The 17,042-nt window shown below is 36.2% G+C and overlaps 1 protein-coding gene across 1 annotated transcript; it reads right to left on the bottom strand.

Annotated features, from left to right (window-relative positions):
• Positions 1 to 16,000, bottom strand: LOC132273831 (uncharacterized membrane protein At4g09580). The gene is made up of 4 exons (XM_059774912.1): positions 15,309 to 16,000; positions 3,835 to 4,105; positions 3,555 to 3,725; positions 1 to 549 (listed from the first exon to the last, which is right to left on the bottom strand). Exons 1-4 carry the CDS (start codon positions 15,566 to 15,568, stop codon positions 418 to 420), a joined length of 834 nt encoding a protein of 277 aa, XP_059630895.1. The 5' UTR covers positions 15,569 to 16,000; the 3' UTR covers positions 1 to 417.
• Between the last annotated feature and the right edge of the window lie 1,042 nt (positions 16,001 to 17,042).

Below are 17,042 nucleotides of genomic sequence, written 5' to 3'. Positions count from 1 at the left end.
TGAAACGAATGGCCACACGAAGGTGTTTAAATATATATCCTTTTCCTAATACATGACCGAAATGGCTCTAACAATTCAATCAGAAATCATCGTGTATAGAGATGCTACTATCAACATTCCATAGTACACCTATAGTCCAGAATTCCCATATAATCCCTACTGGGAGATCATACGGATTAACATACAGAAACAATCAAATGAAGGAATACATCTGCTTTTTGTGCTTTTGTAGGGCGAGTAATCAACTGGTGTGTATCACAAGCAAAGATGAAGACACATCCTGCCTTAAGGTTATCTAGACAACAAGGGTCGTGCACCTTAATTCTTTCTTGTGTCCTATAATCTGTGTTACAGTCAAGTAGTAATCATCTCAAGCTCCCTTTGATTAATAAAGCGGAGGGAGCCAGCCGGTGGCTATTATTCATACACTCGCTTCCTCTTTAAGAGGGTAGGAATTATAATGACAGATCCAATGAGGAAAAGCACAGATAAGGTCTTGAAATCGTACAGATCTTTGACTGACTTCAGATCCCCAAGAGCAAGGCCAGCCTGAAGACAACAAAAGTAGAAGCTCCGGTTAGGTTAGAGTGCCAAAAGAACAAGCAAAATTAGCTTCAGAACATAGTTTACTACTATGGAATTGATTAATATTCTGTCACTAATAGGGGGAGGTGCAGGGTCCAAGTCTTAGTTGGAACAGGTGTCCATTGTAAGCTTGCTTTAAAAAGCAACTCGAGCTCAACCCAAGATATAAAATCTTCAACCATTTAACCCGAGCGCAACCCAACCCGAGCCCAACCCATCCTTAATTTCTTAAGTTTGGGTTGAATTCGGGCTTGCAACTCAGGTTGAAATTTCGGGTTGACTTCGGGCTTCTAACTCGGGTTTGCTATTTCAGGTTAGAATTCGGGTTTGCTTAAATAACAAATGAAATAGCCATTTTAGGGTTACTAAAGGATATCCAGTGTATTGCATATATGTTACAATCAAGTGAACTCACTAACTAACCAATCACATACAACCAGCACAAATATAAATACATGTATATAATATATAACATATATATTGGGTTCATTGTTCGGGTTCATAAGTCGGGTTCGTCAGGTTTTGTAATTCGGGACCGGCTCGGGTTGGGCTTCAGGTTGTCTGACACAGTAACCCGAGCCCAGCAAAAAATAAAATCGGAATGTTACTTTTCAACCCAAGCCCACCCGAGTTGCATCCCTATCTAATACTAACTAGAAGTAACAAAAAACATGCATTTGATGACCAGATGGTTCCTATCCTCTTAGTAACCACTTTGCCCTTTCACTCACTTTTTTTTGAACATTTTGATTGCCATTTCGTCCTTCCGTTGACCTTTTTATTTTAAAAAGAAGCAGGAATAGAAAAACTTCCTCTGTAAAGGCAACAAAGAAGATGCGCTACTGAATTCAAATAGAAACAGGAGTATAAAATGATGGTAGAATTTTAAAAACAAATAATATTTTTACAAATTTATAAGTATATAAATTAATTAAAAACCTACAGTTCCCTATTTTAGTCAATGATAGATTTATAAACATCTTGTTATCCTATAATGAACATAAACCAATTCCATTAAATGGAAAAGAGAGGATAGAGAACTGAGTAGATATAGCCTGTAGGATAACACTAAACACCATGCTAATCTGACATTTAAGCCTAATCCAGGACTCTTTGTTATGCTACAGTCTCCTAAATTTTTTTTTTTTTTTGTTTTACAAATATTTCGTAAAGAACATGCCACGAGTCTTAAAAAAAAAGGGTTGATGGGTAAAACAGAATTTAGAAGAACCAATTATCAAGGATGATCTAGGTGAATATTGTGTACCACCAACCTCATTCTATATCAAATTTAGAGTGAAACTATACACTATAGTGAAATAGAAGTGCTTTAGCTCTTTCAGACAAATCTGGCATATAATCAAGTTGAATCTTGAATAATCGGACCGAGACTTTCAGAGAAACGATCAGGTTCACATATTGGTAAGGATAACAAATTACCTTCCGGCTCCCACAGATCAGCAGACTAATGATGTGAATCAATTGTTTGGCTTTTATAGTATTTTGATGATACTAAATAGCTACAAATTATATAACCAAGTGTGAAGTTTTACACTCTCAAAAAGATTACTTTTTAAGAGTTTTATGTTCCAATACTCCAAGATTACTCTTAATCCTCAAAGAGGATGGGAGGGGTTCGAGCCCAGGAGTGGGCAAAAAGGTAAGTGTGTGTGTGCGCGTGAAAAAAAAAAAAAAAAAAAAAAGTCCTAGCTGAAGAAGGCAAGAAGCTACAGAAACATGGCCAACAAAAGGACACTAAATAAACAGAGTACACTACGTATCTCAACAAGGATGATAGGTATGTAAAGAACACATCCAATAACACCCTTTTAAAAGGATCCAAGATTACTCTTAAAAGATTAATCAGAATACCAGCTGTGTTGTTCTAGAAGAAAATGTATATAAATAAATAAAAATGGGTGTGGGAACTAGCTGAAGAAGCTACCGTAACATGGCCAACAAAAGGACACTATATAAACAAAGCATACTACTTCATATGTAACATATATCAACAAGGATAGTCGTGTAAAGAACCCATCCAATTACACCCTTTTAAAATTATCCTGTTCATATCCACCTAGACCTCTATTATAAACGCAAAAGGAAATTGGTTTCAGAAAACTTGCATTTCCCTGACCACATTGGTATTCTCTATCGAAATAATGTTTCAGACTCTCTCCACTACAAGAGACTCCCCAAACTGGAGAAAGACAGAGACCCAGAAAAATCAACTATACAACAAGGGATGGGAAGATTATCACATTAACCCTTCTTGGCAAAACCTTAAATATCATTATAACTTGTTAGCCAATGTCTATCATCTAGAAATCAATCCTTCCAACAGGAAAAACCTCATGGAAAAGCACCCCCTTTGCAATTTACTGGATTCCATTAATATCTTTAAGGAGAAAAAAGGACTTCAAGTCAAGGACAAAGGGACGAAAATCTTTAACCAACATGGAGAGCAACCCGAGTCTAAATCCAGTCAACTGACAGAAACAAAGGAACAAACATAATTGCCCCCATGCAACCACCAACCCACATCCTATTTCCTAACATAGAGATCAAGTGGAACTCCACATGGGCAATATCCCGGTCATTAACATGCTGTATAACCCTAAAAGACCTAAGAGCAAAATCATCCTCCCTCTACATAAGCGCCCTTAATTTACATAGTCCAGAACAACTACACAACAGTTAAGGGTACTTGTGCTCTTAGAAAAGTCAGTGCGTCTCTGAAATGTCAATGGTGCCTACCAAAATTCAAATATTGTGAAAGAAAATTCAGAGGAACAAACATAATAAAAGAAACCAAAACCAACCACTGGTCCACTACCATAGCAAGCTAAAGTCTTTTTACTATAAAAAATAAATAAATAAATAAAATTAGAAATGATGAAAGTCAATCTTCATAGAATGATATATTTTCAACATAGATGACTAGTGTTGGATGATTAAAATAGACTTACTCTGACAGTGATATATGAAGCTGGAATAAGTCCAATCACTGTTGCCAGAAAGAAAACATGAAATGGTATATCCACAATTGGAGATGCCAGATTGATGAAAAGGTTGGGCAAGGTTGGAGTAATCCTCAAAAAAAGCATGTAATTCAGCAACTTTTCCCTACGCTTTGATATCTGAATCAAAAAGTTTCAATTTAGTATGGGACCAGGAATTAGAGATATTGTGAAAAAATTCAATATATGGTAAATATAAGACAACTGCGATAGAGAACACAAAAAGTACCTCTGCCTGAAAAAATCTCAACCTGTCAGGCCACAACCAGTGAACTATGGGCCTGCCTATTAACTTGGACAGAAAATAGCAAGATGATGCTCCAGCCGTGGCATTAAAAACAACCAAGAAAAGGCCTCTGATAACGCCAAAGAGAGCTCCAGCTAACAATGACATGAAAATGGTGCCGGGAATCATAAATGTCTGCATGAATATGTATGTTGAACAGTATCCAAGAATGAATTTTGCTGGGAAAGCTTTAGCATATGTTGCAAGATGATGCCTGAAACAAAACGCAGAACAACATAATTCAGGGAAAGTATGACACAGTTCAGCATGATCATGAAAACCAGTAGAATTGAAGATCTAGACATCCTTAAATAAATAGATAAAACAAGGTAGTAAAGATCCCTTGGTTGGATTACGTTGTAAAGTTTTTGGATGAAAAAGATCGAAAATCAAAACCAAATTCACAAAAGAAAAATAAAAAACAAACACTAAGGCCAAAGAACCAAATTCTTGCATGTGTGCTTGGCAGGTAAGGAAATTCCTGATTCAATGTTTTCAAGATGTTGTAAATTATTCTTAAAATCGGAAAAAAATTTCAATTAGATGGTCCATAACATGTAATCATAATAGTGATAATAAGTTAAAATAGGTTTCTACATCCCTATTCATCATTTCAACTCAGATATAGCCATTGTAGGCCCCATTCTATGAGGGCTCTCCTTCCAAGTCTCTTTGTATTACCTGCATTGACTTTAAAAGGTATTTTATACTTGTCGGAGGCCATATAAGATAACTTTAACAAACCAAAACGATAGATAGGACAATCTAGTTACAATATTGTCTAATGAACAGGAAAAGATCTTTTCAAGATTTACAACTGCCATTACTTGCTCATTTCTCCAGATTTTGAAGCCATGAGCTTCAAAATATATCAATAAATTGGATACAAAATCTGTATGATCTTTTCTTTTCCTTTTATGTCCTTTTGTTAACTCTTCCACTCCCTCCCCCAATCAAGGTAGAACCAGAAAATCAAATATAATAAAGCTTAGCATAATGGAGCCAGCCCCCAATGAAACTAGCAAGCATTTAAATCAAGTCAGTTTTACTTTTTCCATTTTTTTTTTTAATTCTCTATCCTTAGTTTGATTTAGAATAATGGCTATGATTTGTTCCTGTAGTTTTCAAGTTAGTTCTTGGAACCACAATTTTCTGAGGCATTAGATTCTCATAAATGTTCATATTACTCAAGCTGACATTTTAGGGTTGTCTTTGTTTAAATATCTGTTTTATTATTATTTTTTATTTTTTTAGCTGTTTTCAGCCTTTTGTTAGGTGTTTTATGTAAGATCTCAATTATCATGGATCACATAGATAAGATCCCCGTAATCATGGGATCACGTAGATAAGATCCCCATAATCATGGGATCACGTATATTTTGACATATTTCACGTTTTTCTTTGATTTGGTTTCCCTTCTTTGTATCCTATTCTTGTACATAAATATAACTCTTGGCTCTCGGTTTGAGTAAGCCAAAACCCAAAACTACTTATTTTTGGTATCAGAGCAAAACAAAAACCTTCGCCTCCCCAACACCGCCGTCTTCTCTCTCCCTCTCTCCATTTTTCCTCAACTCCAGTGCACCTCCATCTCCTCCCAACCCTTGCGCCGGACCCCTCGGGTAACCCTCTGTTTTTTAATCCTTTTTTAGGATAATTCCCTTAGGTTTTTTATGACCTAAGGGTCCTTCTGGCCTTTTTTTTTTTTCTTTGTGGGCTGCCGGTGTTTGTTCGGTACCATATTTGGAGGAAAGCGCGTCGATTTTTCTGCCCTTGTTTTTTTTCTCTTTCCTCCTGCTTTCATGTGTGAATTAGCCTTATTTTGGTAATATGACTGATTCTAGTAGCCAAAAGGACACTTTATCCTCGATCTAGCATACTTTATCTTCGGCACATCATAATCCGACATAGCGGGTTACTAGTGTGCTCTTGAATGGGCGCAACTTCGTATCTTGGTCCCGTTCTCCTCAACTCTATATTGGAGGGAAAGGAAAAACTGGTTGGCTTTTGGGTCTAGTCAAGGAACCGAAAAAGACGAACACTAAATATATTGCATGGGACATGGACAGGTGCACCATCCTGGATTGGATCTTCAACTCAATGGAGGAGCGTATTTATAATATGTTCATGTTTCACACTTCTGTTTTTCGTCTGTGGCAAACCCTTAACAAGATGTATGCTCATTCCCGCAATGATGCTCGTATCTTTGAACTCTATCAGGAGATTGCTCACGCATCTCAAGAGACACTCAAGCTCTCAGTATCAAAGTATTTTGGGTACCTCTAGTCTAGGTGGGAAGAATTAGCATTGTATGAACCTCTCTCCGATTTCTCTGAAGAAGCTGCAACTCTTTTGGTCAAGAGACTGGACCGCCAGCATACCTACTAGTTTTTTATAGGTTTACGATCTGAGTATGATGCTCTTAGAATTCAGATCATAAACCCCTCTCCTATGCTTGATTCATACGATGCCTTTGCTACTGTTGACCATGAGGAGCCTAGACGTCAGATCTCTCAGCCAGCAACTTTACCAAAGACTCCAGTTGATCAGATGGCTCTTGTTGCTAATTCTAGACTTTCAGAGGGAAAGGTTATTTGTTAACATTGTGGAGCCACGGGTCATGTAAAGGATCGTTGCTTTAAGCTTCACCCCGAGCTAAAGCATAAATTTTCTCGCAATCGTCCTTCTGGCCGTGGCCGCACTGCCGCAGTAGCCGATGCTATTGGTGGGAATACTACTCCACACATTGTTGTCCCTCCTGCTTTAACTCCTCCCAGACCATCTTTTTAGGACTTTAATCAGTTACAGTCCTAGATTGGTCAGCTTCAGGAGCAGTTCAGAGCTTTATCTACCAGGGTTGGCTCTTCTATTCCCACGGCTACTATAGCTATAGGTACTCCTTCTGCTTTTCATGTTAAAACGGGAAAACCTACTTAGGTTCTGGATTCCGGAGCCAATGATCACATGACTAGTGAGTTGTCATTATACTCTACTCCTGTTACCCCTGTTAACCAGGTTGTTAGTCTAGTCGATGGGTCAACCACCATTATTCTTAGTAAAGGAGATGTTCATCTATCCACTAATATTACTTTGCCATTTGTTCTTCATGCTGAACATAGAAAGAGTGAGACTGTGAGAGCAACGATGAAGCCTTAGTGACAGAGACGAATGACGAAGCCATGTCCGCTCTTTCTTCTTCTTCTCTCTCTTCTCCTCTACTTTTCTCTCCCCTCTTCTCCTCTACTCCTCTCTTCTCATCTTTGTTTACTTCTTTCTCTCCGTCTAGTTCTCTTCTCTCTCTCTCTCTCTCTCTTTTTTTTTTTTTTTTTTTTGGGCTCTATTTTTTTCTCTTTTTTCTTCTTTAACACCCTCTATTTTCTCATCTACTTCTTTTGTCTCTGCCTCTCTTTTTTTTTTTTTTGGCTCTATTTTTTCTTTTCTTTTCTTGTAAACAGTTTTTTTTTTATATAGATTTATCTCTTTTTGTACTCTCTTTTGCCTTTCAAAAAAACAAATTTGTCCTATGTTTTATAGTTCTTGAATGCTTATAGAGTTGATGGATTTACTTTTTTATATTTGATATTAATTTTTAGAATATTGATATGACTTGTTAGATATGAACGCGACCTCTAGTGCCTTGGTGTGCCTTGAGCCTTTAATAACACTGCTTGGGTGTAAACCTGCTTCCACTCCAATGGATCCTAATATGAAGATCTCGTTAAGTCTAGAGATCTCCTTTATGATCCCTCGCAATATCAACGCTTGGTAGGAAGATTGAGTTCTCTTACCAACACCCGTCCTAATTTGGCTTTTGCGGTTAGTGTTGTGAGTCAGTTTATGTATGCTCCTCATACAGCTCATATGGATGCGGTATATCATATTCTTCGATTTCTTACGTCCTGGACTTGGATTATTCTATTCTTCTAGCAAGCGGGCTGGGCTTTCCTGTTTCAGTGATGAGACTATACTGGGTCCAAGACTGACAGACGTTCCACATCTGGCATTTGTACTTTCATGGAGATCATCTTATATCCTGGAAAAGTAAGAAGCAACCTGTAGTTTCGAGATCTTCAGCAAAGGCTGAGTATCGTGCCATGGCCAGGGTACGTGTGAGATTCTCTAGCTTCGATCTTTCTTGGAGGAGCTAGGGCGAAGTAAAAAACAATCCTCAGACTTGTTTTGTGATAATAAGTCAGCCATCATGCTTGATTCATATTATGTTCTTCATGAGAGGACTAAACATATAGAGGTGGACATTCATTTTATCAAAGAGAAGGTTCGTTCAGGAATTATCAAGCCGTTCTTTGTTCGGTCCTCTAATCAGTCAGCAGATGTGTTCACCAAATCCGTTGGTCCATCTTTGCTTCATTCCTCGATTACCAAGCTGAGCTTGATTGATATCTTCACTCCAGCTTGAGGGGGAGTGTTAAAATATCTGTATTATTATTTCTTTTAATTTTATTAGCTGTTTTCAGCCTTTTATTAGGTGTTTTATGTAAGATCCTGTTATCATGGGATCACGTAGATAAGATCCCTATAATCATGGGATCACGTAAATTTTGGCATATTTCCTATTTTTCTTTGATTTGGTTTCCTTTATTTGTACCCTACTCTTGCATATAAATATAGCTCTTGCCTCTCGGTTTCGGTAAGCCAAAACCCAAAACTTCTTCTTTTGTTTCCTCTAAGGAGGCTGCAAATGCAATTTAAATTGGGCTTTTAGACCAACAACGAAATTTGCCTACTGCCTTGAGAAAATATTGGTTTCCTTGTTTTACTTAAATAAGAAACAGCAGTTTATATTTATAATAGAATTTCCAATATAGACGTCAAAAAAATGGGGGCCAAGAAATATACAAAAGTTATGCAAAAGAGTCAAGAACAAAAGAATCATAAGACCAAAGAATTAAAACACTAGAGACAGTTCCACTATTTAAAATAATTAATAAATTCTAAAAGAAACCTACGTACTAATTCAGGAAAAAAAAACCTTTGTACTAAAAGCTCCACCCCTTCAAATGGTCTCATATTTCTTTCATTCTGCATGCACCATATAAATACAAATTGAAGCACCATCCCATTTATTTCTAGACCTTCAATGTGAGCAACTTCCTCCTGCAACTCCTCAAATACTAAATAAGGCTAGTAAAAGACCTCAAAACTCACTCACGACATTGCAATGCTACATATGACTGACTCAGCATCTACATTACATTGACTTTTCTATGCATGAAATACTGATGCTGGAGACCTGATACTTAGGTACAACTAAGGACTATATATCCTACGTGTCTGATTAAAGATGCACCTAGCAACCGTGTCTTAGAATTCAAGTCTAATATATAATTACACAAAAATTCTCTTGCTATATATTTTTTGTTAGACAGCGTCCCTTACAATCACATCCTCCACCCCCTTCCAAACTTGCATTGAAGTATTTTTGACACCCACAAAATCCAACTACTAATCCTAGAAGGCCATCACAATTTTGGGACTCCACACCACTTAGTCAACTGATAAACGAAGTATGCAATTGATGCTTCTTTTGAAACCACAGTTCTTAGGAGTATTAGATGCCTATCCTACAAAGCAACCTCACTATGCCATATATCTTGGCAAAATTCTGCCATTCCCTACCACAAAGTAAATATAAACTCAAGATTCATCATACCAAACTGGCACTACAAGTAAGCACACCCTGTCCCACTCCAAATGGCGACTAGATTCCTCTTGAAGCCCACATTAAGAAATTAAGAAAGAATTTATAAATAAAAACCTATGAAATTTATCCAATCTCATCTCCCAGTATACTTAAACAGAAATGAGAGACACAAAACAAGAAGGAAGGCTGAACTATATGCTATTGATGAGAGTAAGCCTGTCCTTTATTCAAAAGTATTGCTTCCAAGCGTCCACTAGATTCTCAAAACAATGGTATCAAACAAAATATTAGTTTTGAACGGGAACACTGAATGGAGGACAAACACCCCCCCCCCCCCCCCACAACAAAAAAAAAATATAATAATAAAAATTAATTAATTTATTAACCACTAAGTCGTCCAGATCTCACTCCTCTTCAGTTAGGATAAATTCACTTTTACTCAAATAACATCCAACCATATGTTTGCCAAAAAGTATAAAAGAGCAGCAATCAGCCTTCCAAGCATCACAAAAATGACAATATTGTCAACAAAAAATAAGTCCAGAGGGAGGCACAGAAGCTGTAGTATCCATTCTTTCTTTTTTTATTAGTGGTGGTGAAGTATGATCCAAGGGTATACAAGGGATTATGACGCTTGTCAGGATACTACATTTTATTCCTCAAAATTTTACATTCTAAATAACAAAAATAAGTCATGTAAATAGCAGTCCGAAAGCCCTAGTATTCAGCTCAGGTTTCCATAACAAGGCTATGTTCAAGGTTAAGCAAAATTTTCAACAATTTCCAGATAGTTGACAAATAAATTTTAGAACTAAATCAATATTTTCACAAGATATCAATCATCTAAAATTTTCCATTTTTGATAATTTAGATCAATATCTTAAAAAGATTTGAAGTGTGGAAGCCTACCTCTTGAAGTCATCTTAAAAATTTCCCTCTCCCTCCCTCTCTCTCTCTCTCTCTCTCTCTCTCTTGTCCTGCCGAGACTCGCCCAATCTGTTTGTTTGCTTGCTTTGCTTCTTCTTCTCTTCTCCCCCCCCCCCCCCCGGCGGGCTTCCTTTTGGTCTCTCAGTTAATAATCGTACAGACCCAAGGAAGCTTTGAAACTTACCTTTGGTTTAAGAGAGGCACCTGCTGCCCATGCACACAAACGTGTGCAACCTGTTTTTTTTTATCTTTTCTTTTAGTCTCTTATTTACTCATCCTACAGGACTTTAGTCAAAGCTTCCTTTGGAAACTTTGAGATAATACCGTATATCAGAAACTGTGGGTCAAGCAAAACTTAAAGAGAAGTTTTGAATGCTAGACAACTGCCCCACATGCATTCAGACGCCTGCCACATATTACTGTTTATTTATATTTATGAAAATCATAAATACACAAGGGACGTGAAGCTTACTGTTTTGTGAGACAAGTGTTCCCCCTTTTTTTCATGCCCGCTATACTCCGTCAGACTCCCTTTTTGAGCCTTGATTCATGCTACTCTTAGTATCAGACTCCCCTCCAGTTACCCAAGTTGCGAGGACTTTCTCCTCGCAGGATTGGGTGTGTTTCACCCACAAAATGGGGCATAACTGCATACCATAGACAACCCCTTCCTCTGCTTCTGCTCGAGGTTGATCAGTAGTGGGAATGTTTTAGCATCTCTTCCCATTGCTTTGTTGTCCGCTGACGGTTTTGGTGGTTTTTCTTTTTCCAATTTTCTATCCTCCATCTGAATAATTTATCTATTTCACCGAATGAGTAATGATGATGAAAAAGATTTATTTAGGGAAATATTGTAATTGAATATACATATTTTAAAATTTTCCGGGCAAGATTTCACTAGGTAATGTGACACTACCAATCCAACAATCCCCATAAAAATTATATTTAACAATGGGTATCTAATGAGAATCATTGATATAATTTCTTACAAGGTTGTAATCCATTCTCAACTCATTCCAACTCAAATGTTCCAACCTGAAACACATTATAGATTGGCAATCAGCCAAGGATCTTCTAAAACTTTTAACATTCTTTACGCTTAAGCTATTCATTTCTCCCAAATTCCATTTAAATTCCATGTTCGAGCAGAATAGTTCTGAAGTTTCTTTCCTCAAGTGATAGCTATAACCCCAGTATTCCAATTCAAATAATAAGTCCTTCACTGAAGCTACACCATAGGCTTGTAATTCTGGTTGTGAGGAGTCTTAGCAAATTCTAAATTTCGATGGTGAAATTTATTTTAAGGAGGGTAGAATCTAGTATTCTGTTTTTTTTTATTAGAGGTGGTGAGTGTGATCCAAGGGTATACGAGGGATTATGACACTTGTTTGGATATTAGTCATGTGTGTGCATATTATGTACATATATTTAATTATAGTCTTGTGTCTAAAGTAGGCATTAAGCAAGAATGAAAGAAAGAAATTATATATATAGGCAAATAGGGTGGTGCACATACCACCCAAATGAAGGAGTCAAAGCACTTGTATTGCATATCATACAAGTGTAGTAAAAAACGGGATGACATAAATATATATACATAATATGCACACATGACTAATATCCAAACAAGTTTCATAATCCCTTGTGTACCCTTGGATCACACTTCACCACCACTAACAAAAAAAAAAATCAGGATACTATAGAATTCAATTTTTGATAACATCGAATAATATCTTTAAAAAGATTTAAAGTGTGGAAAACTACCTCTTGAAGTCCCCTTTCTCTCTCTCTCTCTCTCTTTCTTGAAGGCCCCTTTTAAAGTGTGTACCCTGGGTGAGTCTCGGCAGAACAAGAGAGAGAGAGAGGCCCCTTTTAAAGTGCGTACCCTGGGTGAGTCTCGGCAGAACAAGAGAGAGAGAGAGAGAGAGAGGAAAAAAGGGGACTTCAAGAGGTAGTTTTTCACACTTTAAATCTTTTTAAAGGATATTATTCTATATTATCAAATTTTGAATTTTTTAGATGATTGATGTCTTGTGAAAAACTTGATTTACTTCTGAAAAATGTAGTATCCTGATTTTTTTTTCTTAAGGGTACATAAGGGATTATGAAACTTGTTTGGATATTAGTCATGTGTGCATATTATGTACATATATTTATGTCACCCCGTTTTTTACTACACTTGTATGACATACAATAGAAGTGCTTTGACTCCTTCATTTGGGTGGCACGTGCACCACCCTATTTGCCTATATAGATACTCGTAATTTCTTTCTTTCATTCTTGCTTAATGACTACTTTAGACACAAGACTATAATTAAATATATGTACATAGTATGCACACATGACTAATATCCAAACAAGTGTCATAATCCCTTGTGTACCCTTGGATCACACTTCACCACCACTAATAGAAAATAAATAGATAAATAAAATCAGGATACTACATAAGCTCCCTTTATGTTGCCAACAAAAAACTCCTATTTTATTTTATTTTTTGATAAGTAAAATTTCATTAAAAAGCGTTCAAAAGGGGAGCGCCCCCAAGAGAACAACTGCATAATGGGGCAACAACAGGCCCTCTAAACTCTCAAATTATCCACACATTCTACAAAAATCCAATGTGAATTTACAATATCACCCTTTGACCCAAAAAGATAGAGAACTTAAGATGGAGTGTTTTAACACCCAAATAGGGAAATCTCAATCAAAGGACCTCCAATTCCTCTTGCACCACAAATGCCACCACAAGCAAAGCGGAGTTTCTCTCCAAGCATCTTGGACTTGACTACCAATATACAACCTCTCCAAGCCTCAAACATGCCAACAGTTAAACTCGGTGAAACCCAATAAACACCAAAAAAGAACAAAAACAAGGTGCAAACATCTCTAACCACTCAAAAATGCAAAAGGATATGGTTTACCGACTCCTGATCCCCTTTGCACTTTTTTTTTGGGTCACATAGAACACCAAAAAGCCACTAATTATACCACCCTTAACTACCCACTTCAACAACTTAATGCCTCAATCATTAAAAACAGCAATAGGGAGAAAAGGAGTCCCTTGCTTCAATACCTTCAAACTTGATGAGATACCTTCAAGACCATTCACTGAATATAAAATATCAGCAGAAATGCATGTTTCCATCCATCTTTTCTGCCCAACCAATATAATGTATAGCAAAAATCTCCAATCGACATGTTGTATGCCTTCTCTTATTTGACTCAGAAAGCACCCTTGGCTCTGACCATGCCCTATGTCTACCAGAAGATTTCTAGAGAATTGTGGAGAACTGTACCCTAATAGGGTCTATGGCCTCTATAGTTATTGGTTAAATAAACAGGTTATGGCCTTAAAACAAACAGAAAAAAATATAAACAGTCTATCACAATGCAAGAATATTCTGCAGCAATTTTTATCATTAAAAGTAAATTTTAATAAATAGTAACTTAATTGAATCAAAAAAAATTAATAATCTTCTATGCAGTTCATTACATGCAATAAAATGTGTCTACACAACCAAAGGGACCACTAGATTTAAGCCCCACATTACCAGCACTTCTCATCAACTCCCTAACTCTAGGTTCTTGCCTCTATACTAAAAGTATGATGTACAAGCTTAATTTTGAAAAGCAAAATGAGACTTGTACAAAAATTCTCATTTCTGTCCACGAGGGTCAAGGGGAACTTCATCTACAACAGAGATCAAAGTACATTTCTTCATTTTATGTGCCCAACTTTGTCAACATACAAAAACAATTCTCTGGTACATGAGTATGGAACAACAATAAGAATTTGCTAGCCTTTTTCAACCACCAAAAAGCAGTTGATTGCAATATGAAACAATAAACCATCATTTAACCTTAACTGAACCAGAAAAAGAAAACTATTTTATCATCACTAGCGAACCTTCTAAGAGGAGGAGAAAGAAAAGAAGTTGCACTAAATTAGAAGAGGAGATAAGAAATGGATAGATTAAAAAAAATAATTCGCTCCAGAAAAAGAAAAAGTATCACCACAAAAATGTTCAGCGACGTGTAGAGGAGATCAACATTTGAGCCAAAGTACAAGTACGTGAAAAGAGGCATGTACAGGCCTTATAATTTGTTTTCTCTTCCTTTGTTACCATTTATTCTCTGCACCCAAACTGATGAAATTTTTTAAGCTTTCTCTTCTTTCCCTTCCTCCCCTATATTTTCTCCTCTTTTTCTCTCAATTAACAAACCAAAATGGTGCACAAGTTTCTACCACTTGCAGAGAATAGGATTGCTACAAGATGGCAAGCTGCCTTTAAGATATCTTGTCACAAAATATTTCCCTCCTGAATGTTCCATAGACCAGTTGCCTTCTAAGGGTTTCAAAACAATTGAAAATTTTCCTATTCTCAAAGTGCATGACCCACTTAAGACCAAAAACAGACCACACTTAGAGTGGGATGAAGTTCTAATTGTGCAAATTGACTCATGTCATTAGTAATCCAATCATCCAAAGCCTTATTTATCTTCCCAAAAGCAACCATTCACTGCCATTATGGGGAAATCCTGCTAAACTTCAATTCTTCCAAAAAAAAAAAACTGTAAATTTCAGCTAAAAATCATTTTATAACTGTTCAATTACTCAAAAACTACAACTTAAATCTCAATGCCATGACCTAAAAATAAATAAATAAAAACTTTACAGGGTAGAAATTGACCATTCTTTAGATAGTTAGGAAGAAACTATTCGCTAAACACCAAAATGTCACATTGTTGCAATAAAGAGGATAGGGGATATGCATAAAAGAAAAATATTTATGAGCTTCATATGCAAAATTCGAGCTAGAAAAAGTACTTGAGCATTCGAAGATCCGAAACTGTACGGGGCAGCTTGAGTTTACTATACTCCGCAGCTGGCATTGTTAGGTATATGCAGAACAACCCGGTGGAGAAGATCAAAAACACACCCAAAGCGGCCGTGAATTCCCACCGCGTCAACGGAAACTTCCCCTCCAACTTCGCGCCGATCGACTTCTTGCTCGGAGGCGAATCCTCCCCATTCTCTTCATCCCTCAACCGCCCAATCTCCACCACGAAATTCCTGGATGCCGCCATGGACAACGCTTCCGAAAACGAACGACACCGCTAAACTCTCAACCTTCATGGTAAGCAGTCACTGCCATTAATGAAGTCTCTGATTCAACTTTGATCCAGAGATTAAGAAAAAGAAACCGTAGTTTTGATGCAGATTGGTCTCTGAATAGCTTCAATGAAGCAAATCACATTGATCACAATATTCGAAATTGATAAAATAAAATAAAAACGTTTGTTTTTTTTTTTAAGATTGATGTGATTTGAAAATTGAAGAACAGGACCACAAGAAGTGACTGTAGAGAGATAATAGGTGAGATCTGAGATAGTGAATTGGAGTTGGACTAAACCCTAAAAAAGCAAATCGGTGTTTTGTAAAAAAAACAGGGGCCGTGTTTTACTCGCCGGTGAGAGGAGGGAAAGACAGCGTATTGGCTTTTTAGAAAGAAGAAATGAAAACAAAAAAGTCACTGTTTTGACTAACAAAAAGGGTTACTATTTCGCTAATTTTCATTTATTTCAATGAGTAAAAATTAGAAATCAATTTGACGGGACCATTTTTTTTTTTTTTTTTTTTTTCTAGCAACAAATACATCCACAAGTTCATAATTTTTAAATTTTTTTTTCTTAATTTTTATGAAAAAATACCACTAAATTATATAGGTGAAGGGATGAAACATGTTAATTATGTATATAGGTGTATACATATTCATCTCATTCATTTGTAACATTTGCACAAGATAAATAAAAGTATTTTATATCTATCATCCGTTTTAACCATAACACTAACTAATAATGTCCAGAGAATAGGTGTCCAAAAAATTAACTCTCAAACTTATTTTATTTATGTTATTAAATCTTCTTTTTTATATGCTCACAAAAACTTGTAAGGTCAAAAGACAAAGGATAAAATGATTAATATAGTACCAAGTGCTTATGAAGAAAAAAAAGTATAGTGCCAAGATATTCAAGAGGTTGGTGTTTATAAAAAGTGGTTTTTATTTCATGTCCCTGAAAGGATTTGGATTCTCTAAGTTAAAATTGCTCTTAATTATCCTAAGTTGAATTTTTTATATAATGACATGTATTATTTAAGATATATTTATGACTTATTTTTAAATCACTTCAGCTAATTTAATAAAAGTTAAGAAACTGCACTGTTTTAAAATAGAAAAGTACCTTAACAACATTAACTTTCTTTCTATCATCTTCTCTGCAGTAAGATCGCTTGGTAACTCTGTTTATTTTTTTATAGGCTTGATATATGATATGCTTAAGAGCTATTGATTGCAGAATCAATATTACATAACCGACAGTTACACTTAATTGAATGCTTTTCTATTCAATCATTTATACTTCAGTTTAAATCTAAATCTGAATCTGCATAAAAAATGCATCTAGTTATTACCAACCAAAGATTTAGTAATTCTAAATAATGAAGAATGTCTCTTTTATGTCTATATCATGGCAAACTATGTTCAAAACTTAAATTTCACAA

The sequence above is a fragment of the Cornus florida genome, unplaced genomic scaffold (genome assembly GCF_030987335.1).
Source record: "Cornus florida cultivar Cherokee Brave unplaced genomic scaffold, ASM3098733v1 CherokeeBrave_3.0.0_Hap2_Chr09, whole genome shotgun sequence".
Lineage (NCBI taxonomy): Eukaryota > Viridiplantae > Streptophyta > Magnoliopsida > Cornales > Cornaceae > Cornus > Cornus florida.
This window is presented reverse-complemented; position numbering and strand designations above follow the sequence as displayed.

Bases quoted from the DNA above. Each gene is read 5' to 3' on its own strand.
- LOC132273831 (XM_059774912.1), bottom strand. From the start codon at position 15,568: ATGGCGGCATCCAGGAATTTCGTGGTGGAGATTGGGCGGTTGAGGGAT. The intron at 3,726-3,834 runs GTACTTTTTGTG...TTTTTGATTCAG, and splicing joins TGAGATTTTTTCAGGCAGAG to ATATCAAAGCGTAGGGAAAA. The intron at 550-3,554 runs GTAAGTCTATTT...TGTTGTCTTCAG, and splicing joins CTTCATATATCACTGTCAGA to GCTGGCCTTGCTCTTGGGGA.